The following is a 26,225-nucleotide window of genomic DNA, read 5'->3' as shown; positions in this document are numbered from 1 at the left end:
CAGGCCAAAATCCCATGCCGAAGAGACAGTTCTGCGAGAGACTCTTGTAGAACAAAGCAAATGAGAAAAAATAGATCCAGCACAAGTGAAACAAAACAATTTTCTCCTATTATACAACTCCCATGTTCTGCCCAGTTTCCTGTACATTGAATATGTATGCAATTATCTTTTCCAAGAATCTTATGCCTGTACTATACAATCTCCCCTGTTTAACATAATAAAGAAATATTTACTTGAAGCAATTACCAGATCATCCTCTGGTGAAGAAAAAAGCCACTGCGCCAAAAAGTCCTGAGCCAAAATCCCATGCCGAAGAGACAGTTCTGTGAGAGACTCAGTGGATCCCCTGACAGGCAGCTGCTGCCTCTCGCTCACATCCCTTTCCACTCCTGGGGGCGTGTGGCACTACTCAGCATGCCCGCTCACAGCTTCCCTGTGGGGCTGCAATGAGGATGCATTGGACTTGCAAGGGAGTTGGGTCGCCTGCGGTAGGCACAAGACATGGCTACGGCAGCTGACAGCACCGCATGGCTGAGCTGATCCGGGGAGGCTTGCAGCAAATCTTGGACGGCACGTGCTCACTGGGAAGCATGGGCGGGGAAGTGAGGGGGGCCGGATGGAAAGGAGAGAGACACGGCTACGGCAGCTGATAGCACCGCACCACTAAGCTGACCCGGGGAGGCTCGCAGCGGCTCTCGGGCAGCACTCGCTCGCTGGGAAGCATGGGCGGGGAAGTGAGGGAGGATGGAGGGAAGAGAGAGAGTAAAGGGCAGATCTGTTGTCTGGAATATTTGCTCCATAAGACGTACTTTTATTTCCACCCACTTTTTTGGAGGAAAAAGTGCGTCTTAGGGAGTGAAAAATACAGTATATGATTTTTCCCACCTTAGTGGAGAGCTAAACTAAAATTCAATGCAAAGAAATGCAGAGTAATGCATTTGAGGATTAGAAATCGGAAGGAGCCATATGTGCTGGGAAGTGAGAGGCTGATATGCACGGATGGGGAGAGGGACCTTGGGGTGATAGTGTCCAGAGATCTAAAGGCAAAGAAACAGTGTGACAAAGTGGTGGCTGTTGCCAGAAAGATGCTAGGCTATGTAAAGAGAAGAGTAATCAGTGGAAGAAAGAATGTGTTGAGGCCCCACTTGGTGTATTGTGTTCAATTTTGGAGACCGTATCTGGCAAAGGACATAAGACTTGAAGCAGTTCAGAGGAAGGCGACGAAAATAGTAGAAGGTTTGCACCAAAAGACGTATGAGAGACGGGAAGACCTGAATATGTATACCCTAGAGCAGTGTCCCTCAAATTTTGTCAAGCCGCTGCACACTAAACCTAGTGGCCACGGCTTGAGGCATCTGGAAGTGCACGGACGTTGACATGATGACGTCACGTGCATGTGTAACATCATGTGAACGACTGTGTAGGCACGAAGGCCCTCCAGACGGGCCCTGAGCCACCAGTGGGGGATGCCGGCAGGGAAGACACACAGAGAGGAGAGGTGCCGGCTGATTGCCTACAGGATTGTAGGCAATTAGCCGGTGCCTCTCCTCCCCAGAGTCTCATGGCACAACTAAAATCTCAGGAGGCACACAGTTTGCGATACACTGCCCTAGGGGAAAGGAGGGACAGGGGAGATATGACTCAGACGTTCAAATACTTGAAGGGTATTAACGTAGAACAAAATCTTTTCCAGAGAAAGGAAAATGGTAAAACCAGAGGACATAATATGAGGTTGAGGGGTTGCAAATTCTTCTTTACGGAGAGGGTGGTGGATGTCTGTTTTGCACTATGGAGGGAGATGGTGGAGATGAAAACGTTGACGCGTTCAAAAAAGTGTGGGATGAACACAGAGGATCTGGAATCAGAAAATAATGTTATATATTAAAGAACTAAGGCCAGTACTGGGCAGACGTGCACGGTCTGTGTCCCATATATGGCCATTCGGTTGATGCTGGGCTGGAGTGGGCTTTGACGGAGATTTCAGTAAATGGAACATCGGGCAGAGCTCTGGGTTTCTGGTAGCTAGGAAAAAGGACAATTTAAATTAAATCAGTAATTTAAAGAGAGGGTACGGATGGACCATTCGGGTCTTTATCTGCCGTCATTTACTATGCTGCTATGTTTAGAGCAGGTAAAAGCCGAACTGAAGTGGAAACCAAGTTTATCCCAGGACAAGCAGGCAGGTATTCTCACTAGTGGGTGATGTCATCAGACAGAGCCCCGGTACGGACGTCTCACAAGCACGTGTTGCTTGTAGAAACTTAAAGTTTCTAGATGCCCGCACCGCGCATGCGCCGGTGCCTTCCTACCCGGAGATCCGGGCGTGTCTCCTCAGTTCTTTCTTTTCCGCGGAGCTGAGAAGTTCAACTTCTTCATGCGCTAGCTGAATTCAGTTAAATTTGCCTTCCTTGTCCGCGTTTTCGTTTTCTTTTAATTACAGTTAACAGTTCTTTTCTTTTTCAGTAAAAAAAAAAAAAAAAAAAAGAAGATTATTTCCTCCGGCAGGTCGAACGGGCCGGCCACGTGGCTCAGGCCCACTGGCTTCGACCTAGCGGCGGAGATTTTCCGGCCTATGTCCCGGCCAATCACCGGGTTTAAAAAGTGCAGCAAGTGCCAACGCGCGATTTCACTCACGGACCCTCACTGGCGCTGTTTGCAGTGTTTGGGCCCTGACCACATCCCGAAATCGTGCGGGCCTTGCTCTACCCTTACGGCACGCTCACTCAAGCGGCGTTGCCTATTGTGGGAATCGATGTTCAAGATGGACGCAGCTAAGGATTCCTCAGCCTCCACTTCATCTGATACCTCCCCGGTTCGGGCGAAACCGGCATCGACCACTCCTGCATCGAGTGTGGTGAAACCGGCATCGCTCACCCCGACACCATCCACGAGCTCGACGTTGGTGCCTGCCCCGGTCTCCTCGGTTCAGGTACCTCTTCCTTCCACAGTGCCACCAATGGTCATCAAAGTGCCGAAAGCTACTAAGCAGAAGCACTCGGCCTCGAAGGAGCGCGATGTCCGTGCAGGAGGACCCCCTTTCGGTGCGGATCCCTCCTTATCGGCTTCGCTACGGTCCGTGCTGGAAGCTCAATTCGTTGAGCTCATGCAGACCATCGGACCCGGGCTCATCGCTGCCATACAGGGTGACCTCCCGGTACCGGTCCAAAGGGGCGGTCCGCCCCCTCCCCCTCCCCCACACCGTTCGACCTCGACAACCGACGAGGACGAACGGGGGAGGGCGGCGATGCCCACGCGGCAAGCCTCGCTTACCGATATGCCGCCATTAGAACCCATTACGCCTCCGCGCCAACATGGGACCAGACCCCCGATCGATACTCGAAGCCCTGGGCATAGTCAGGAAGAGTTCTTCCGTACTCCTTACCAGACTTGGGTAGCATCGCAAGAACCCGCATCGCAAACCCAGTTGCGATCCACTGCTTCCAGCCCTATCCACTTGGGGGCCTCGGGAGACCATGCGATGCACAGACGATCCCGATCCCCGTCCCGCCACCGAGACGGGCACCGATCGAGACACTCATCCTGGCACTCCTCACGCCATTCGGAGGTGTCACCGCAGAAAAAACTGCAACGTAGGGGATACTCCTCATCAGAGGTGTCCCCCCCGAGGGGCCCGGAGTACGAGGAGACACTGGTGCCCGATTCTCCTTGTCACTCCCCGATGTCCACGGACCTGGAGGCCTCCTCCTCCTCCAGCCCGTCCCACAGACCGACGCTGGCGGAACAATTGTCCTTCTCATCATTCCTCCGACAAATGGCGGAGGATCTGGATGTGACCCTTGACACGGGCTCCCGATACTCCAAAGAGTATCTGGACACCATGCATTTACCTAACCCTCCAACGGAGTCGCTTCGGCTCCCCTTGCATAAATTACTGGACCAGACCTTCATGCAGTGCTTCGAAACGCCGTATTCCATACCGGCGATCCCCAGCAAACTCGATGCTCGATACCGCATCGTGCACCATAAAGGGTTCGAGGGCCCTCAACTCTCCCACCAATCCCTACTGGTCGAGTCCTCCCTTAAACGCTCTCATCCCTCCCAGGTCTACGCCTCTGTACCGCCGGGCCGAGAGGGGAGAACGATGGACAAATTTGGTAGAAAATTCTACCAAAACTCCATGATGGCGTCACGGGTGCTAAACTACAACTTCTTTTTCTCTTCCTATCTGGAGTTCTTCTTGCCGGTGCTCCGCAAGTTCACTCCGTTCATAGACAACCAAGCTCGATTCGAGTTCGAGGAAGTGGTAGCCTCCCTCTCCCAATTACGCCTCCAGCTGATGCAATCCTCCTTCGATGCATTCGAACTCTCGGCACGCGCCGCCGCAAGCGCGGTAGCTATGCGTCGCCTAGCATGGCTCCGTACTATCGATATGGATCCCAACCTACAGGACAGACTCGCCAACGTACCATGTGCTGGAGCTGACCTGTTCGATGAGTCTATCGAAACTGTTACCAAGAAGCTGTCGGATCATGAAAAATCCTTTCAATCCATCCTGCGGCCCAAACCCAAACCTCAACAGTCTCGACCTTCCAGGCCACCCCTGATTTACCAGCGGCGTTACATGCCCAGACAAACGCCTGCTGCGAGACAGCCTGCGAAGAGACAACCTCCCCAGAAGTCTCAGCAAAAACCTCAGCCACCGGCTGTACCTAAGGCTCCCCAGCCCTTTTGACGCCCCCCCCGGGAGCATAACCTCGGCCTCTCCCATAGGGGGCCGCCTCCATCTTTTTTACCATCGATGGGAGGCCATAACCACGGACCTATGGGTCCTCACCATCATAAGAGAAGGATACTCTCTTCAATTCCACCGGGTCCCCCCGGACCATCCTCCAAGAGAGTATCCTTCAAGCTCGACGCAGACCGCCCTTCTTCTTCAGGAAGTCCAAACCTTACTTCAGCTTCGGGCTGTCGAGCCGGTCCCGTCAGACCAATTGAACCGAGGGTTTTACTCCCGGTACTTCCTCGTCCCGAAGAAAACGGGCGACCTGCGACCCATTTTAGACCTTCGGGCCCTCAACAAGTTCCTGGTCAAAGAGAAGTTTCGCATGTTGACTTTGGCTTCTCTATACCCCCTCCTCGAGCAGAACGACTGGTTATGCTCCCTGGATCTCAAGGAGGCCTACACTCACATCCCCATTCACCCGGCCTCCCGAAAGTTCCTCAGATATCGGGTGGGAAATCTGCACCTACAGTATCGAGTGCTACCATTCGGCCTATCTTCGTCCCCCAGAGTCTTCACAAAGTGCCTGGTGGTAGTGGCCGCGGCACTCCGGGACAGGGGTCTACAGGTATTCCCATACCTCGACGACTGGCTCATCAAGGCCCCGTCAGCCCCAGAGGTCACTTCGGCGGCCTTGACTACAACCTACTTCCTCCAGAATTTGGGCTTCGAGATCAACTTCTCCAAGTCTCATCTACAACCCACCCAGTCCCTCCCCTTCATCGGAGCGGTCCTGGACACCACCCGACTCCGAGCATTCCTGCCTCGGCAACGCATGGAGTCTCTTCTTCATCTCAGCCAGTCGGTGTCTACTCGCCAAACCCTACCGGCGAGACAACTGATGGTGCTCCTGGGCCATATGGCCTCCACAGTACATTTGACACCCTTTGCCAGACTCCACCTCAGGATCCCCCAGTGGACCCTGGCATCACAGTGGAATCAAACGTCCGATCCACTATCCAAACGCATCTTAGTCACACCTGCTCTTCGGCAGTCTCTACTTTGGTGGATGACCTCTTCGAATCTATCCAGAGGTTTGCTGATGCACTCTCCCCCCCATCAGAAAGTTCTCACAACCGATTCGTCGAACTACGCATGGGGGGCCCACCTGGAGGGTCTCCGCACCCAAGGATTCTGGACCAGTGCGGAAAGACTACACCAAATCAATCTACTGGAACTCAGAGCCATCTTCAATGCGCTCCAAGCTTTCCAACACCTACTCCACGACATGGTAATCCTCATTCGCACAGACAATCAGGCCGCCATGTATTATATCAACAAGCAAGGAGGCACGGGCTCGGCCCTCCTTTGCCAGGAAGCTCTACGAGTCTGGGACTGGGCGGTGCGCCACAACACCCTACTCAGAGCAGTATACATCCAGGGGGAGAACAACGTCTTAGCAGACAAACTAAGCCGTCTGCTACAACCGCACGAATGGACTCTCCATTCCAGCCCCCTTCACCAAATCTTCACGCAATGGGGGACGCCTCAGATAGACCTCTTTGCGGCTCCCCACAACGCCAAACTGCCTCAGTTTTGCTCCAGGATCTACACTCCTCATCGCCTCGAGGCAGATGCTTTTCTACTGAACTGGGGGAAACGATTTCTATATGCGTTCCCACCATTCCCGCTGATCCAGAAGACTCTGGTCAAGCTGAAACTCGAACGGGCCACCATGATTCTAATAGCTCCTCGGTGGCCCAGACAACCTTGGTTCTCCCTCCTACTTCAACTCAGCAGCAGGGAACCAGTACCACTTCCAGTGTTTCCTTCACTACTTACTCAACATCAAGGATCACTACTTCATCCCAACCTGCAGTCTCTCCACCTGACAGCTTGGTTCCTCTCAACGTAACCCCTCACCAATTCTCACAAGAAGTGAGGGAGGTCTTGGAAGCTTCCAGGAAGCCCGCCACTCGACAATGCTACTCCCAGAAATGGACCAGATTCTCCTCATGGTGTGTTTCTAAGTCAAAGGAACCTCAGCGAGCTTCCTTATCCTCCGTGCTGGACTATCTCCTACACCTATCTCAATCTGGGCTCAAGTCCACATCCATACGAGTCCACCTGAGCGCTATTGCGGCGTTCCACCAGCCTCTACAAGGGAAACCCCTCTCGGCCCATCCGGTGGTCGCCAGATTTATGAAAGGACTCTTCCATGTTAACCCTCCTCTCAAACCACCCCCAGTAGTTTGGGACCTCAATGTAGTCCTTTCCCACCTCATGAAGCCCCCGTTTGAACCACTCAACAGGGCCCCTCTGAAGTATCTCACCTGGAAAGTGCTTTTCCTTGTAGCCCTTACGTCCGCTCGCAGAGTCAGCGAACTCCAGGCATTGATGGCGGACCCACCATTCACAGTATTCCACCATGACAAGGTGGTCCTCCGCACTCACCCGAAATTCCTGCCTAAGGTGGTCTCCGAATTTCATCTCAACCAATCCATTGTACTTCCAGTATTCTTCCCTAAGCCTCATTCTCACCACGGAGAATCGGCCCTTCACACTCTAGACTGTAAACGTGCCTTGGCTTTCTACCTGGATCGCACCAAGCCACACAGAACCACTCCTCAACTTTTTGTCTCCTTCGACCCTAACAAGTTGGGAAGACCCGTATCAAAACGCACCATCTCTAATTGGATGGCGGCTTGTATCTCTTTCTGCTATGCCCAGGCTGGATTATCACTTCCTGGTAAGGTCACAGCCCATAAGGTCAGAGCAATGGCAGCATCAGTAGCATTCCTCAGATCAACACCAATCGAGGAAATTTGCAAGGCTGCCACCTGGTCCTCGGTTCACACATTCACCTCACATTATTGTCTGGATACCCTCTCCAGACGGGATGGACAGTTTGGCCAAACAGTATTGAAAAATTTATTCTCTTAAGTCGCCAACTCCCCCTCCATCCCACTGAGGTTAGCTTGGAGGTCACCCACTAGTGAGAATACCTGCCTGCTTGTCCTGGGATAAAGCAATGTTACTTACCGTAACAGTTGTTATCCAGGGACAGCAGGCAGCTATTCTCACGTCCCACCCACCTCCCCTGGGTTGGCTTCTCAGGCTAGCTACCTGAACTGAGGAGACACGCCCGGATCTCCGGGTAGGAAGGCACCGGCGCATGCGCGGTGCGGGCATCTAGAAACTTTAAGTTTCTACAAGCAACACGTGCTTGTGAGACGTCCGTACCGGGGCTCTGTCTGATGACATCACCCACTAGTGAGAATAGCTGCCTGCTGTCCCTGGATAACAACTGTTACGGTAAGTAACATTGCTGTCAGTGCCTAAGCCAATCATCCTCATGGACAGCAGAATTCAGCACATTCCAGAAGAATTGACAAGGTAGGACCTTGGGCTAAAGTAGAAAAAGCGAAAAGATTTTTAGTTCTAAAAAAATATATATATATTTTTTCCTTCTCTTCATACCTTCCCTATGTACTAACCCGACCTGCTTATTTTTTTTTTTTTTTTATAAATTGTATTTTTTTTCTTTCTTCCCCCTTTCCTATTGTTTCATGTGGATTGTTTACCCCAGTTTGTTTTTATTTTTAATTTAAAGTAGTTAATTTTAATTACAATGTATTTGTGATTTTAGAAATTTAATTTTATTTCTTTGTAAAACGCTTTGTATTCTGAAAAGCGTTTAATCAAATAATGTAATAAACTTGAAACTTGAAAAGCAACGATGGACTCCCAGTTGCAATGTACTGGGCCATTGAGGGAGCTGGGCGAAGCCGTCTCTCGGCAGGACCCAGAGGGCGCCCGGCTCGTGGGCGGGCCTGAGCCTGAGCTTGCAGCATCAGCATCCGTGAGATGCTGTGACAGAAGACGCCTCCTCCGGCGAGGCCCTGCACATGGAGCCTGGCCCCTTCCTGCGTTAGGCGGGGGCTGCGGGCATGCGGCCGGGGAAGCGCTGCTGAGCCATGATGAAGACCGAGGCCCTGAAGGCGGCCCAGGACCAGGCCGCCGCCGCCGCGCGCAGCAAGTACGGCTCCAACGTGCACCGCATCAAGGCCCTGTTCCTGCAGATGGGGGCGCCCGGCGAGGCGGCTGGCGAGAAGCCCGCGCGCCTGTCGCTGCTGCCGCGCGAGAGCCTGGCGCGCGGCGCCCCGCTGCAGCTGGGCACCAGCGTGTCGGAGCGCGTGAGCCGCTTCGACGGCCAGCCGCCCGCGCGCCCCGCCTCCAAGCTGCAGGAGACGCGCAAGATCTTCGAGCGGGGCCTGCAGGAGCGGGAGAGCACCAACCGCATCTTCCTGCGCAAGGAGCGCGGCGGCTTTCAGGACCGCAAGCTGGACGTGGTGGTGCGCTTCAACGGCAGCAGCGAGGCGCTGGACGCGCTCGACGCCGTCTCGCCCACCGTCAGCCAGCTCAGCGCCGCCTTCGAGAAGGCCGACCTGCGGAGCGGCCCCGCCCCCGCCCTCAACTCCAAGCTGCTCAGCAGGAGGGCCAAGGGCTTCCTGCAGGGGGGGGCCGAGCCGGCCCAAGCCCCGGAGGCGGGGGGCGCCCCGCTCCTCCAGGCCCAGGTCACCGTGCACGCCGCCTTGGAAAACGGCGACAAGGGCCCCGGCCGCCTGGCCGACAACGAGCCCGAGGAGGACGAGTCCAGGAAAGAGGACTGCTCGGAGGCCGACCTGATCGACATCAGCGCCTACAGCGGGCTAGGGGAGGACTCGGGGGGCAGCGGGCTGGAGGAGGACGAGGAGGCGGACGCTCTCTACCAGCCCGAATCCGGCTGCGTGGAAATCCCGGGCCTGTCGGAGGAGGACGAAGAGACGGGCCCCGGCCGCAAGATTCACTTCAGCACCGCTCCCATTAAAGTAAGTCAGCACTGCACTCTTACTTGCTTCCTGTTCTGCATTTGGGCAAAGAGCGGTGGTAGCCCCCACCCCCTTTTCCTCGCTTTTGCAAAAACAGCTGCTCCCGCTGTAGCACACAGCTATTATCTTCTCTCGGTGGCATGAAGGCAAACGGAGATGATACCAGCGGGCCTGAGCCTCTCAGTCCTAGGGATGAAGAGTGTGTGTTTATATGTATATCTGTCTACGTAAACATGTCAGTGAGTGGATCTATGTGTGTGTATGTATTTATACTGTGTAAACATATATCTCTATACATATCTTTGTAAAATATATATCTCTATACATATCTGTGTACATATCTTTGTAAAACATATATCTCTATACATATCTGTGTACATATGTGTGTGTATTTATCCATATGTGTGTTTATGAATGTGTTTCTGTGTGTGTGTGTATATATATATTTATATCTGTGTATGTGTGGAGCCTAATGATTAGTGCAATGAGCTGAGAACGTGGAGAACTAAGTTCACTTCCCCCTGTAGTTTCTTGTGATCCTGGGGAAATCACTTACCGGTAACTCTTTATTGCCCCATGCACAAAAAAAACTTAGATCGTGAGCCCACTAGGGACAGAAAAAAATACCTGCATATAGTATATGTAAACCACGTTGATTGTACCCACAGAAAGGTGGTATATATCAAGTCCTTGGCCATTTAATATCTACTTATCTATCTATCTATGTGTGTATATATATATATATATATATATATATATACATTTTTGAATACATATGTGTATACAGTGCATGCCTATGTATTTCTATATATAAGCATCTGTATACAATACACATATAGTCATAAACACACACATATACACATGCATAAGTACATATACACGTGAACACACACAGATATACAGTAATTCATAAAACATGCACACATGCGTAATCACATGAGTATACACACATGCACATTGAAACATACATTGATATATTTGCATACACATGTGCACACATAGTAACATAGTTGCATTAACATAGTAACCCAGATGCATAAACATACATTTGTGCGTGTGCACATATACATAAATGCATGAACATGTACACATGCATAAATACATATATACAGTAAAATAATATATACAGTATAAATATGTATAAATTTATATTATATATATTAACTATATGTGCGTGTTTATATATAATGTGTGTTTATATGTATGTACTGTAAGTGTGTATATATTTATGCAACATAGATTTACTAGAGGCAGGTCTTTTCAGACAAATCTGATCAATTTCTTTGACTGGGTGACCAGAGAATTGGATAGAGAGACTTGGCTGGATGTGGTGTATTTACATTTTACCAAGGCCTTTGACAGTGTTCTGCACAAACGTCTTATAAACTGAGTGCCCTCAGTATGGGCCCCAAAGTGATGGACTGGGTCAGGTACTGGTTGAATGGAAGGTGACAGCTGGTAGTGGGTCATTGGAGATCACTTTGAGGAAAGGATATTACCTCATGGGTCAGTTCTTAGGCCTGTTCTTTTTAACATTTCTGTAAACGATATTGTTGAAGGGTTGTCTGGTATAATTTGCCTCTTTGTGGATGATACCAAAATCAGCAATAGGGTAGACATGAAGAAGGACCTAGCATCTGGAGGAATAGTCCAAAATGTGGCAGCTAAGATTTAATGCTAAGAAGGTCATGCATTTGGGCTGCAAACACTCAAGGGAATGGTACAGTTTAGGTAGTAAAGAACATTTATGCACGAAAGAGTTGCCGGACTTGGATGTGATAATCTTACTACGGCCAAACAGGTTGAAAAGTTGATGGTGAAAACTAGAAGGATGTTTGGGAAAGGAGGTAATGATGCTCCTGTATAATACTCTGGTGAGACGTCATTTAGAATAGTGTGTACAGTTTTGGAGACCACTTCAAAAAGATATAAACAGGATGGAGTCTTTCCAGAGGAAGGCTGCTAAAATGGTCATAAGGCGTATTGGGCCTTAAAAGATTTCAATACTGTATATACTCGAATATAAACCGAGATTTGGGGGCTAAAAAATGGCCCAAAAATGGGGGTTTCGATTTATATTCGAGCCATCACCTCACCACCTCCTCTCGTTCACCGCTCATGCAGGCCGATCCACCCCCACTGCTATCCTCAACAAGTGCAGTCAGCTGACCTACTGGTGCTGTTACCGCCGAGACACTGACCTGGCAACTGCCCGAAGCCTCCGACCTCCGTGCACAGGCCCACTCTCATGAACCACTGTCCTCTATACACTCCTAGTGCCACCGCAGATCCGATCGCTAACCTTCATCGTGCAAGGGACCGGCCACCCCCGTAGCCGCTAACTTGCCCCTGGGAACTGCTAACCTACATGCTCCCCCCCCCCAGCCGTTCCCCCACTCCACCCCACCCACCGGAATCACCAACTTCCATGCATGGAGCTACCGACCACCGCGCTTGCCCTCCCGGAGCTGCCAACATCTACACACAGACCGCTAGTGATTCACTCCACGCTGAGCCAGTGTGGGGCCCCGAGCATCTGCACATGCCCAAGGCTCACTGGCTACCGCCCTCTCTGAGAATCTTAGAGGGGGCGGGAGCCGGCAGACCCTGAACATGCAGAGACGTTCAAGGCTCCCACTAGTCCAGTACAGAGCGGATCGCCAACGGTCTATACATGGATGCCCACGGCTCCGGGGGGGGTGAGGGGGGGGTGCGGCTTAGTGATCAGTGGCTCCATTCATGGTCTTTATTTAATGCACATATGTTTTTTAAAGTCCAGTTTATCCAGTCTGGTTATTATTTACTTTTTATTCCATTTGTTTTACTTTCTATAAATAATGATTGTTGCTTTTTTAATATTATGATTATGATTGTTTTAATAAATAATGGCTGTTAGTCTATTTTATTCTGCATAGCTTTTTACAACTACACGCCTCCAAAACAGAACTCCTTTGGATCCGCATAGAAAACTGTAACCGCGCCTATCCCTCGCTTCTCTGGTACCATAACCGCTATCGGTTTTAGCTCTCAGCATCACTGACACGCAACTTTTGTCCCCTGATGAAGGCATCGTAGATGCCGAAACTTGGACCCTTGTTGGCGTATTCTCACAATAAAGATTTCTTATTGGTTGATTAGAACATCTGCGTTACCTTTCTTTCTCCTTACCTTGTTCTGTTCTTCTGAGGCAAGTACTCTCTGTTTATGCTCTTCCGGAGGCTGTTATAGGGGAAAATTTGCTTTCACATTTTTGCTTTCACATATTTGCTTTCACATTTTTTTAGATTTGCTCAAACATTTCTTTCTCATGCCTCATATTTTGTGATATTTTTCGTTTACTTCTGTTGCTGTTTGCTTTGAGACCTTGGATTCATTTTCCCCATTTGCATTCCTATCCACTTGCAATTCTTTGTCCTTGCCCACAACTCGCTGTCTTTACCTTTTGGTTTGGGAAGAGAACACAGTTACCACCACAATTCATATACATGCACAATATCAGTTATGATTGTCATCCACCACTTACTTTTTATGGTTTATCCTTTGTAGCATATCTCTCATAATAGCCAATATCTTATTTGTTTAAACTGATGTTATTGTAAATGTTGTGTGGTTTTACACTAATAAAAATATTTGTGTTAAAACTTATGGCAAGGATGTCTAGTCTTTGTAGACTGGCTCACCAGGATCACCCAAGTTTCTAATCTCGGTTTATATTCGAGTCAACCATTTTTCCTCCCTTTTGGGGGGGAAATGTGGGTCTCGACTTATATTTGAGTATATACAGTATGTATACTTTGGAGGAAAGGCAGGAGAGGGGAGAAATGATAGATGTTTATATACCTACATGGCATAAATGCAAGTGAGGTGAGCCTCTTGCATTTGAAAGGAAACTCTGGAATGAGGTGGCATAGGATGAAGGCGAAAGAGGATAGATTCGGAAGTAACCTCAGAAAATACTTTTTCATGCAAATGGTGGTGAATGCTTGGAATGTCTTCCCAATGGCGGTGGAGGCAAAAAGTGTATCTGAAGTCAAAGCTTGGTACAAATGTGTTGGATCTCTAAGGGAGAGGAGGAGAAACACATCCCCCTCCATAGTCACGGGTTCAGAACTCATGACTTCAGTTATTCACTGTTTTTGTCTGGGTGACCCACCACCGCGTCCCAGACCTCGCCACGTACAGAGCTGGGAACAAAAAATGGCTGCCGCACGTTCCCGTGGTCTCACGGAACTCATGGCACACATTTTTATTCCTGTCTCTGCACGGGGCTGGAGCGTAAGAAGAGCACTCCTGCCACCATCAGGCTTTATAAAGTAAGTACAGTGGAGATGTCTGGGAGGCAGGGGTGGGTCAGAGCCGGCCCTATTCGTAGCGCATTAATGCCGTAACGCAGCTTCATAAAAGGAGCCCATAGTCTTAATGCCCAATATGTTTCCGTGAGATTCCTGCATCAGGAAACTTATTTGGGAAGACTAAAAGAAGACTTGCAGAAGAGTAGTAAACTTTACTGATGAGTATATTACTTGCTGGGAAATTGCAAATTTGGGAAAAGATAGTCTTGAGAGTCAATAGGTAATGCCAGTGTATTTATTTGTTACTTTGCTGATTTAGCAAAGGAAGTTTAGAGAATACTTTATAATTTAAAGTCTCTGTCAGAATTTCATTAAAAAAAAACTGTTTTAGAGCATTAGCATTTAAATTTGATGTTTTAGAGTTTACTATGGAAATAAACAAACAGAATATCAAAAAAATATATGTAGCCACCTAAAGATATTCACTCAGTAAATTACGTGCTCAGAGACTAGGTAATGTATATCAGATAGACTGACTTCAATGAGAAATACTGTCTACAGAGAGTGATCAATGTATATATAATACGCTCAGAGATATGAAACTTCAAAAGGAAGGCTAAAGAGCCACCTTAAACAATGAGAGGTCACCTTCTAGACATTGCGATTCGTATATACTAGATCACTCTCTGAGACTTAATGGAACGAGATATCAAATACTATTTCAAAATGTTCAAAAAATTTTTGAAGTTTTAAATGTATTAAAGTCCATAGTATGCAAAAGAACAATGTCAAAGTTGATTGGGTATAATAAGCAATTCACTGAGCTTATGACTGCGGTTTTGTGGGGTCCCAACATGGCCCCGTTTCAGAATCTGCTTCAGGAGACCCGATGGAGGATTATCAACGATACTTCACAAAACAAATTATTGAAAAAAGTAGAAAAATCCCGATACTGCAGTCGTGCCACTGCTTACTAGGACTGCCTTGTCTGTAAAACCAAAAGATTCTTAAGCATTGGTATGGATTGAACGCCATACTAACATGGGGAGAAAAACACATAATGTCATACATACCACTGCAAAAAAGTCAAAACTTGCTCCAAAGGTTTCAACTAACAACGGGGCCGCGTTGGGACCCCCCAAAACCGCAGTCATAAGCTAAGAAAACAAGGTTGGGTCATATTTGAGTATATCTATTTAAAATTATTTGCCAGAGAAAATAATGTTTACAGAACATTTTGCAGAAGGTCTTCCTGGTGGGAATAAGAAGAACCTGCGATATTGTTGTGTTATCTGTCAGTTAAACTATAGTGAATGATTAAAGAGAAGACTTGAAAGGGCCCTACTGGCAAACTAATTGCAGTGTGAGTCATCAAAGAATTGCTAGTAGACATTGCTTGAGAAATACATAGACCTGCTGTAAATAAACCAGAGCTTAAGTTTCTCTTAAAGAGGTGCTGAAAAAAAAAAGACCTGCTCTAGGGAAGAAAACTTCTAGAAAATTGCATTCAAACTTGGGAAAAGGTAGATGAGGTTAAATAGGTCATTTCAGTGTTTTTTTTAAATATGTGGAGAAAGAAATTCTTTGTCATCCATAGGTCACTTCTTAAAAGGCTAATCTAAAGGTTTCCCAAACAAGCACTATATAAAAATAAATATAGAAAAAAAAAAAAAAATCTTTCCTGAGCGAAGAAAAATGTAAAAACCAACACTCTTGATCCTATATGTGATTGTATCCTACAAAACGTCAGGGCAATCGATTGAAACTCCTCTAAATTTTGTATAAAATACTGATCTTATTTGAGATGATTTTATGGACAGCCATATTTGATGGATTAGATAGTATTTTTAGCAGCTTTCCTGGGTTTTAGGTAGTAAATCTGATTGGTAAGTTAAAAATTTTCTAGAATGACTTTTCGCCTGTTTTTCGTTTCTTTGAGTCCCTTATCCCTTCCGTTCCACCAGGACTTCCGTTCCACCACATGTCTTGCAGGCATTGTGCCAAAACATAAACAATAAATCTACTTTTCCAACCTGTTGATTTTTGCTATTTCCATAATTTATGGTATTTGGGTTTTTTAGAGAATGATTTATTGTATATATACAATGTCCCTTTGCTTTCACTTGTCCACAGTAATTTGCATGAAATTAGCTTACCGCCTTAACAAACTGTTTTCCTGGTTTTCAATGACAGCTTATTACATCGGCCTCTAATAACTGTAGACCTCTGACAGAGGTGGGATACTTGGGGCCAGGGTAAGATTGCCAAATGAAGGGTTTAAAATTTGAGGAGGTCAATGGCTGGCGATATAATTGTTGGTAATCTGCTGACAGTCTACATCCCTTGTAGGGAGTAATTTTCTATCTGTCCATAACCGTTGGAATGATGGTTAGGGACAGATTATGGGCATGTTTTTAATCTAGGTGCCTGCTTTGGACTTAGGCACCAGTAGGAGCCTAACTTAGGAGTCGGTATTTAGGCCATGAAAGCCCTGGCATAAAAAGGGTAAGCCTAAGGTTCGGATGCCTACCAGCACCTAAGTCCACTTTAGGTACAATTGTATAAACAGCACCTAATTTAAGATTGACATTCGCTATACGCCATGTTCCTTGGCACCTATGTTTTATACACCATTTATAGAATGGACCCGATTCTAGATATGGTGTCTAAACAATTGGACTCATATTCTGTAAATAGTGTTTAAGGGAAGGGGGGGAAAAGGATTGGAACTTGCATTCTGCCTTTTTGAACTTATACAACCACACTCAAAACAGTTTCCATACAGGCATTTTCCCTGGTGGTCTCACAATCTATCTAATGGACCTGGAGGATTAAGTGACTTGCCCAAGGTTACAGGGGTCAACACAGGGTTTGAACCCACAACCTCAGGGTGTTGAGGCTGTAGCTCTAACCACTGCACCCCACTCTCCTCCAATACAATATCAGAAATGAGCCACGTATAGAACAAGGAAGCCTTTATGACATCACTGATAAGGTTGGCTCTTAGGCTTGGGACTTATATACCGCCTTTTTGAAGTTATACAACTACACTCAAAGCAGTTTCCCTACAGGCACTTTAAGCATTTTCCCTGGTGGTCTCACAATCTATCTAATGGACCTGGGGCAGTGGAGGACAAGAAGCAGCACAGGAGTTAAACCCACAACCACCAGGTGCTGAGGTTGTAGCTCTAACCATTACGGTCACACTCTCTTTTAAAAGAGATTTCCAGGCGCCTACCAGTGCCTAAAGAAACTGTGCCAGAATTGCACCTATTGCTACTCTAGGCGTGGCTAATCCCAGAAGTGGTGTTAGGCGCCAGTAGACGCCTCTGTAGGCACGATTTACGTCAAAGGTGGGTGCTGGAAATGTATTCCTTGAAAACCCTGGCCTACCTTTGCTGGAGATGTAATTCTCTAAACGGCACCATCGCATGATTTACACCTGATCAGCGGCTGCCGACAATGGCACTATTTAGAGAATCCAGGCTTTGGTGCCAACTAGTACAGCCCTAAGCACAATTCTGTAAAAGTTATACTTGTCTTATAGAATCACACTTAGCACTAGTGTGTGTCATAACTTTTAGGCCCACCCATTTAGATTAGTTAAAACCAGGCCTAAGTGCTTGTTCCTAAGTTTTGCGCCATCCCATTGCTTGGTGCATATCTTTTACAAATGCCCATGAGCCGCCCCTGGCTAAGCCCCTTTTAGATTTACACACTGAACATGGCATTAAACACTTAGTGCAACACACCTACAAGTTCTGTGCGTAACTTCTAACTGATGCCATTTAGGATCAATTAATAGGTGTTAATTTGCAGTTATTTGCGCCTATTAATTAAGTTGTGCATGCATGACAATGTGTGCGCACAACCTTAGGCGCCATATATAGAATTGGGGGGGGGGAGCGTAAAATTGGAGACGTAAGTTTCTAGAATTAGGAAGGTAGTGGATGTACTCTAATCTCCTCTTAGGGCTACCTGAATCTACAAGTTCCCTAGCTGCCTGCCTGTGCTCAGTCTGCCATCCCTTACTCAGACTTACATTCCCTCTTCCTCCTTCCCCAGCTCACCTCATCAGAGGTTGTAAGTGAGCGGAAGAGCTGAATCAATGCAGACTTAGAGAGTGGGAGAAATGCTGGACCATGGGGGAGTGTGCAGCAGGGAAGAGAGAAAGGACAGGCAGATGTCAGGCTACGAGGGTGGGGAGAAAAGAGGGAGCAGATGGTGGACTGTAAGGTGGAAGAAGAAAGACCCTGAGAACCATGAGGGGGGGATGGTATGGTTATTACAGAGAGTAGAAACATGGGGAGTATGTTGAAGTTGAAAGGGAAAGGAGGGCTGAGGAGAGAATAAGATGGGGAATGGGAGAAAAGACAGACATTTGATAGGTAGCTGAAAAGAGGAGAAGAAGAATAAGAAAGAGGCAGAAAAGAGCTAAAAAGGAATGATCAATATGTCTGAGGCAGGTGTAGTGAGGGAATAGACAGGAGAGAGGAGAAAAGACAAATGGATCGTAACTGCTTGAAGGAGAATTAGCAGACAATAGATAGGAAAGTAGAAAAGAGAAACTGGAAGCAACATGATGAAAAATAAAACATTCAGACAACAAAGGTTGGAAAAAAACCCATTTTATTTTGAATGTTTTAAATGAAATGTGGATAATAATTAGCAAAACTATTGTTTAAATCAGGGGTGCCCACACTTTTTGGCTTGCGAGCTACTTTTTAAATGACCAAGTCAAAATGATCTACCAACAATAAAATTTAAAAAAACACAAACACACTGTACGCAGTGAAAATGTTAATTATTTATATTCAGGGGGGGGGGTCCCAAAGAGGTCAAGGTAAATCTTTAAAGATCATTTTATTTGCTAAACACTTTGAAAATTAATCTTTTGAAATTTTGTCATTATTTTTTTTACAATTTTTTTAAAGTTAACTATTGTAAACCAAGTCGAGCTTTCTTGAATGACTTGTATATAAAGCTGAGTTTTAGATTAGATTAAAATATGCAATGTCCCCTCAGTAGCAACTATACAAAAATAGACAAATATACCCCCTCCCCTTTTACTAAACCGCAATAGCGGTTTTTAGCACAGGGAGCTGCGCTGAATGCCCTGCGCTGCTCCCAACGCCCATGGTTTAGTAAAAAGGGGGCCATAGTGCAAAATATAGACAGTAGATATAAATTCTCAAAACAGACACATTTTGATCACTAAATTGAAAATAAAATCATTTTTCCTACCTTTGTTGTCTGGTGATTTCATGAGTCTCTAGTTGCACTTCCTTCTGATTGTGCATCCAATATTTCTTCCCTTCTTTCAGCCTCCTGTATGCTTCCTCTCCTCCAGATCTCATTCCATTCCCCAACCAACATCTTTCTCTGTCCCTCCATGAGTCCAACTTTTTCTTCCTCTCTCCCTGCCCCCCTTTCTTTCTGTATTTTTCTCTCTCCCTGCCCTCTTATTTCTTTCTTTGTCTTTCTTTCTCTCTCTCTCCCTGCCCCCACCAAGCCACTGCTGCTGATTTCTCCCTGCTTTCCCGATGCCAGGCCAGGCAAATGTTCCCCCCTGATGTCAATTCTGATGTCGGCAAAAAGTTCCGGGCTGGCCTGGAACATTTTTCCGATGTCAGAATGGGGGAGGGGAGGCTTGTTGGCCCAACGCTTGTACATGCCTGGCCAGGCGTCGGGGAAGCAGGAAGAACAGAATGCAAAGGCAACGCGAGTCTATCGCAGTTCCGTGATCAACTCGTGTTGCCTTTGCGATCTGGTCGATCACGATTGACCTTTTGGGCACCCCTGGTTTAAATCTTGACAAATAAACTTGCAGAATTTGCTAATTTTGTGCACGGAATTTTGATATATATATATATTTTTTACACAGAATTCTGCCAGGAATATGATGAGGAAAGGTGGGTGCAGGGTGAGGGAAACAGGAAGTGTGTGGGAGGTGGCTGTGTGGGTGGTTGTGTTACCACTACAGAAAGGAGGGTGGTGTGGTTATGTGACTTGCAGTTTTGAAGGGGGTGGGAGGTAGTTGTGTGAGGGCGGCTTTGGCAGATTCTTCTGCTGTTAAGTTCTGTGTGGGAAATATTTTGTTTATCACACTAGCAAAGTAGATAACAGCAGATAAAGGCCAAGGACATAATTGTCTATTGCCAAGGTCCAGATTATAATTGCTGTATACCGTTTTGAGTGAATTTCCTCAAAGAAGGCTGTAAATAAATCCTAACAAGTTCCTGTAATTGTTGAGCAGAGCTGGGCCAGTAATTTGGGAAATCACTGGTCAGGGGTCAGAGCATTGAGGATCTGTTAGCCCCCTCCCCTGAAACCTGGCACCTCTTAACTATATGCTGTGAAGGTAATTATAACAGTCCACGGTGATCTCTAATGGCATCTCTTAAAGCAGGGGTGTCCAATGTCGGTCCTCGAGGGCCACAGTCCAGTCGGGTTTTCAGGATTTCCCCACTGAATATGCATTGAAAGCAGTGCAAGCACATAGATCTCATGCATATTCATTGGGGAAATCCTGAAAACCCGACTGGATTGCGGCCCTCGAGGACCGACATTGGACACCCCTGTCTTAAAGGCATCTGTGGACTGTGCCATATGGCATAATCAGGGCTTCTGGTTTTAGATTTTAAATTAACTTATCAAAATCAACAAAACTCCCCTTATGCAAAAAAATAAAATAGATTTGATTAGGTGAACACCTCTGCCCCTGGCCAACTTTTCATCCCTCCCTGGCCTGCCTTAGATACTACTATTTATTATTTCTATAGCGCTGAAAGACGTATGCAGTGCTGTGCATTTGAACATACAATCGATAGTCCCTGCTCGGAAGAGCTTCCAGTCTAATTTAGACAGGACATTTCAGGGTTGGGGAGGTTATAGCGGGTCTAGGTATCTGAAAGCAGTGAGGGGGAGTTAAGAACTGAAAGCAGTTTCCAAAAAGTGGGCCTTTAGCTTGGATTTGAACACTGCCAGGAACACTCTCCATGAAGTTTCTCAGCTGCAGAAATGTATGTATCGGATTCATATGGAAAAGGTACCCCACAACAGTACCCTAATTAGCTAGAAAAGAACCACCTACATTTACAATTTCAAAACACCTAAAAATAGAAGTCTATACTAATGTGCTGTACTGAGTGTACTGTATACTGGAGAGCGAAGCATCGGGCCTTTGTACACTGAATTCTCTGCTAATTAATAGTACAAGATGGACCTTGCAACTAGAGAGATGTTAACTAAATGTACAGCATCAATAACACTGAACATGGAGCACGTACTGCACTAATAACACTGACAGGGTGCTGATGATATGCCACACACTGCACAAATACCACTAGCAAGGTGGCAGTTTATGAAAGGAAGGCGCACTGCACTGATGAAACTGGCAAGATGCCAATTTTCAAAAGGAAGGCGCACTGCACCGATAACACTGGCAAGTGTCTCTGATTTGCCAAAGAAACATAGGGCATCAATAATGCTAAAGGCAAAAACACTGTACTGATAATATGGACAAGGGGTTCTGTTTTGCAGCCTTGGGGGTGTTTATTTTTGGTCTTTACCTTCTGGATTTGGTTGAAGTTGGGCAGTGTTTGCAGCTCCAGAGGAGAGAAACGGTTGCTGTGGGAACTTCCTTTCAATCCGATTGTGCTCAGAATTCGGAGCTGGCATTTTACAAAGCTTTCCTGCTCCCTGGACTTTCCACTGACAGCTTTAGGGTTTAGAAAAGAAATGAGCAGCGATCTTTTGCAGTGTCATGGGGGGGGGGGCTTGCGTGCTGTTTGATTTTCCTGCCCCCCCCCACTCCCTTTTTTTTTAAGTGGCAATTTTTCCTCAGTGGAAGATTTTAAGAACTAATGGGATAATATTTTTTAAATCACATTTTCTGTGAAAGTGTTTTTAAAAAAATAATATTTCCGTGTAGTATATGTGCATATCAATATACATAATGAGAAGATGGTGCATGTGTAGACATTCCCAAGGGCATAGTAGGGGCAGAGCAGCAATGTACAAACCTATGTAATAAAGTGGCCTAGAAGTTACGCTTTGGAGCCGGCTGAAGGCATGCGTTGGCATTGGCACACTGTTAGGGATGGGATGTCTTGTTTGTTTAGATCAGTGTATCGAAAACTGTGTGCCCCGTAGGATTCCAGGAGCAGAGGCGCCGACTGACTGCTTACAGGGCATGCCTCTCGCAGCAAGAAGCATTCTTGTAGTCAGTCAGCCTGCACCTCCGCTCCATCTCACCTCTCCTTCTGCAGCATCCCTTACTGGCGGTAATAGGAGGCTCAGGACCCGCAGCTGGAGGATATCCACGCGTGTGCACCATTGATGTGATGATGCCGGATGTCCACGTATTTCTGGGTGCTCTCCAGCTACAGCCACCAGATTAGTGTGCCGGCAGCTTAAAAAGTTTGCAGCACACTGGTTTAGATTGTAAACTCCTTTGAGCAGGGACTGTCTCTGTGACTCTGTACAGTGCTGTGTACATCTGGTAGTACGATAGAAATAATTCATAGTAGTAATAGTAGATCTTAAACCTTATTATAAAAAAGCATATTGGGGGGAAATGAATCACCATACAAAGGTCTCGGCGCAAATAATTCAATTTCAGAACGCATGGCAACGCGAGAAGAAAGATCTGGGAGTCACATATTCAGTGGAGGCTGATTTTCCCTGAAGCAGCTGAAAAATGAAACGTGATTCATGTCAGGTGATCTCCCTGACTTTTTACACTCAAGATAAGTGTTGTTCAGTGGATTGCTTTCTTCGAGACAATAGTATGAAATGTTAAAATTGATTTTGAACAAAAATTTGAAAAAACAATTATTAAAAAAAGGGTGATCAATGAAGAAGATACCGGTATTCCCTCTAAACCAGGGGTTGTCGACCCAGTCCTTGGGATATAGCGACCCAGTCTGATTTTTAGGATATTTACTATGGATGGGCAAACTGGATGGACCATTTCGCCTTTAACTGCCATCATATTTTTATGTTTCTATGATACATAAGGTCCTGATATTCAGACTGTGGGAGGCAGTCTGGCTACCTCCCGTGGTTAACTGTGATCCTGGATATTCAGTGGAAGATGGCTAGCTCTCTCCTCTGGAATATCGGTAGATAGCAGGATATGTACTATTTAGCCAGCCAGGAGCTATTCCTAGCTAGCCAAATAACACTGAAAATCAACCGGATAATGTGCCAGGATTTAAAAAGAGGTTGGATAATTTCCTAAAAAGAAAAGTCCATAAACCATTATTAAGATGGACTTGGGAAACTCCACTACTTATTTCTAGGATAAGCAGCATAAAATCTGTTTACCTTTTTTGAAACTTGCCAGGTATTTGTGACCTGGATTGGCCACTGTTGGAAACAGGATGCTGGACTTGATGGGCCTTCGATCTGTGCCAATATGTATGGCAACTCTTATGTTCTAGAGGCTTACCTGGTATTGCCACTGCTGAGAGATTCACAAAGATTTCACCTATCGCTATGTGTTTTGAATTTGAGGTTTAATGATACAAAGTTCTGAATGATTTGAGCTGAAATCTTTATAAAATAGGCATCAGAAACAGGCATGAGGGACTGGAACGACCCAAATCAGGGCCTGGCATGGGCTCTCTAGTCCAACAGTCTTTGCAGTGTGTCAGATGATAACAACATTTCATCAATGTACCTCTCATTCTCCTGGATGCTTCTCAGTCTTACCACCTCCTCTCTCAGTTCCTTTACTTTCTTCATGAGAGCTTCAAGCTGAAGACAGCTGGCACATAGAACCATTCTCTCTACCTGGGTAACATTTTCTGTCTGCACAGAGACAGAAGCTGTAACCTGAGCAGCAGCTTTAGTGAAACAATATTTCCAAGCTATACTGCGGTTGCAGAAGTACTTACACCTGAAAGAAAAAAGAAAGAGCAGTAAAATTGTACCAAAGCAATGCCCTGTTTCTGGTTGGCTGAAGAGCCAAAAAAGCTCTGCCTTGGGGTGGGCGGGAGGGAATTAACCTCAAGAGTCACCTGTGGAGTCTGATCTCTAAGAAAGTCCTCAGAGTTCTGTCTCAAATTAAGAGGCTAAAACCAGCCAGAAGGTCTCTGCTCAAGGAGTGCTTTTCAGTTAGGGTGAGAGGATTCACACCCCCATGAAGTATAACGTACTCATAATTGAAAAAAAAAAAAATTGGGTGATAGGCACCTATCTTCAGAGGCTCGATTCTACAAAAGATAGACACCTATCTCATGTCACCTAGGCAACCACCCAAGTAAGCGGGTTTAGGAGTAGAGAAGGACTTTTGTCGCTGCCAGGTGTGATTCTCTAAAGGACTTAAGCAACTATAATGTAGGCCTTTAAAATCCTGGCCTACATTGCAGGTACTTAAGTTTTAAGTTAGGCACAAATAGAAGGTTCTTAAGCATTATCGATACGCAGTAGGCCCGGATTCTCTAAACAACGCCCTTGTCAGTGGCCATCTTAAAAGTGGCTGCTGATTGCATGTTAGAGAATCGTACCTCCAACAAAGATAGGTGCTGGAAACTTAGACCAGGGTTTTCAAGGCCTACATTTCCAACGCCTACTTTTGACGTGAATTATGCCTCGGTAGGCTCTGTAAGGCACCTAATGCCACCGTAGGCATAAGTCACGCCTACAGTGGTGTTAGGTGCCAGTTTTGTAGGCGCCGTAAAAATCGTTTTAAGATATCAGTTTTCATTTAGTTTAGGCGCTGGTAGGATGCTTACCAATGCCGTGTATAGAATATGGGCCTAGATGCCTACATTATAGGGTCCTATCTTTTTAGATGCCATTTACAGAATTTGCTCCTAAGTGCCTATGTTCCTTTAAAAAATAGGCTCCTTGCAGGTGCTCTCCGGGCGCCTAATAATAAACTCATGGTTATAAGATTACCGTCTTAATGAGCCTACTTTAGTTCAGTTTTTTTCAGATTAGGTGTTTTTCTTTGAGGTACATTTGACGTTCTCATTCTTGTGTTCAAGCAGGCTCTTTTCGATGAAGTGGCTCATAAGGATTTGATTTTGCATTCATACGAAGTTTTTATTTTTTTAAAAATCATTAATCTCGCCCAATCTCAGAAGCGTACAAAATAAAAATACATTATCAAGATCATAAGTAAAATAAATAGAAAACAACGATAAAATCAAGAAACAATATAAATAAACATTACATACAACTCTACCAAACGGAAGATAAAAATTCTCTCAGTACTCACATGAAGAAAAACCTTGCTGGAAAAAGAATGAGTTAAATTGCTTTTTGAAAGTGAGCAGCGATTGATCCAGGTGTAAACTCTGTGACTTGATATTTATTTAAAAGGGGATGGGATTGATATACCGTCTTTCTGTGGTTTACATATTATATGCAGGTACTCATTTTGTACCTGGGCGTAGCAGAGGGATAAATGACTCTCCTGTCTACAAGGTGTGCAAAACACCGCAATCCTGACTCCTAAAAAATTTGGGCTTCCACAACCATGTCTCCCCTGCACTAACATCCATGCATTGGCTGCCCACCAAAAACGATGCGCCTTTAAAGCCATAGTGCTAGCTTTCAAGACATTCCACAAAATGACACCAAACCACAAAGCATCAAAACTTCAAAATTACTTCCCCAACCGATCACTGAGATCCCAAAGAAAAACAGCTGGTCCTGCCACCAGGCCGCTCACTCACGTCTGAGACAGCCTGAAGACGCTCATATTCCCAATACATCATTCCCTCTTCCATTAGATTACTAGACAGTCTTTGGAACTTCAGGAAAGCCATGAAAACCTTCCTCTTTACAAACCCAGCTCCGGGAAGACCCACATCTATACCCCGGATGGATGGAATCCCAAAGACACCACCTAATATACCAAACGGAAACTCGCTAAAACTCGCATGCCACCGCAAATATAACTTGAATTTCTACAACATTCTCTGACAATCAGAGTTGCACCCACCTGCAAAGAAAAGCTATTCCACTTCCTAAACTAAACCTTAAGTTTGTATACCGCATCATCTCCACAGAAGTGGAGCTCGGCACGGTTTACAGGAATTGATATAGAAAGGAACTCCAAAGAAAAGTAGAAGAACTTGGTACAGAGAAGTTTAGAGAGACTTGCTACTATCTCTACACTGAAAATGCTGAATTTAAACCACCCTATGTCCATTATAAGTCTGCATGTTATGTCTATACTGTAAACTCTGTAAATGTTGTAAAGTCTATGTCTCACTAAAATTTGTCCTACCCATACTATAAATGTACTCCTGTAAACCATTCTGGGCTCCTTTGGGCTAAATAAGTGACTAAATAGAAATAAAATAAGGAATTGAACCTAGTTCTCACATCACTTCTCTAACTGTTATGAAGAAACGGGAACAA

The 26,225-nt window shown here is 46.0% G+C and overlaps 1 protein-coding gene across 1 annotated transcript in view; it reads left to right on the top strand.

Moving 5' to 3' along the window:
• The first annotated feature begins 8,461 nt into the window (after positions 1–8,461).
• The window catches only part of PPP1R9B (protein phosphatase 1 regulatory subunit 9B), a 65,674-nt gene continuing 47,910 nt past the window's right edge, over positions 8,462–26,225 (top strand). The window contains exon 1 of the mRNA XM_033918589.1: positions 8,462–9,552. Coding sequence (XP_033774480.1) covers positions 8,659–9,552 — 894 coding nt within the window. The 5' untranslated portion in view covers positions 8,462–8,658. The remainder of the gene's footprint in view (positions 9,553–26,225) is intronic.

Source organism: Geotrypetes seraphini, chromosome 13 (assembly GCF_902459505.1).
Source record: "Geotrypetes seraphini chromosome 13, aGeoSer1.1, whole genome shotgun sequence".
Lineage (NCBI taxonomy): Eukaryota > Metazoa > Chordata > Amphibia > Gymnophiona > Dermophiidae > Geotrypetes > Geotrypetes seraphini.
The sequence above is the reverse complement of the archived record's forward strand: the minus strand, read 5'-3'. Positions and strand labels throughout refer to the sequence as shown.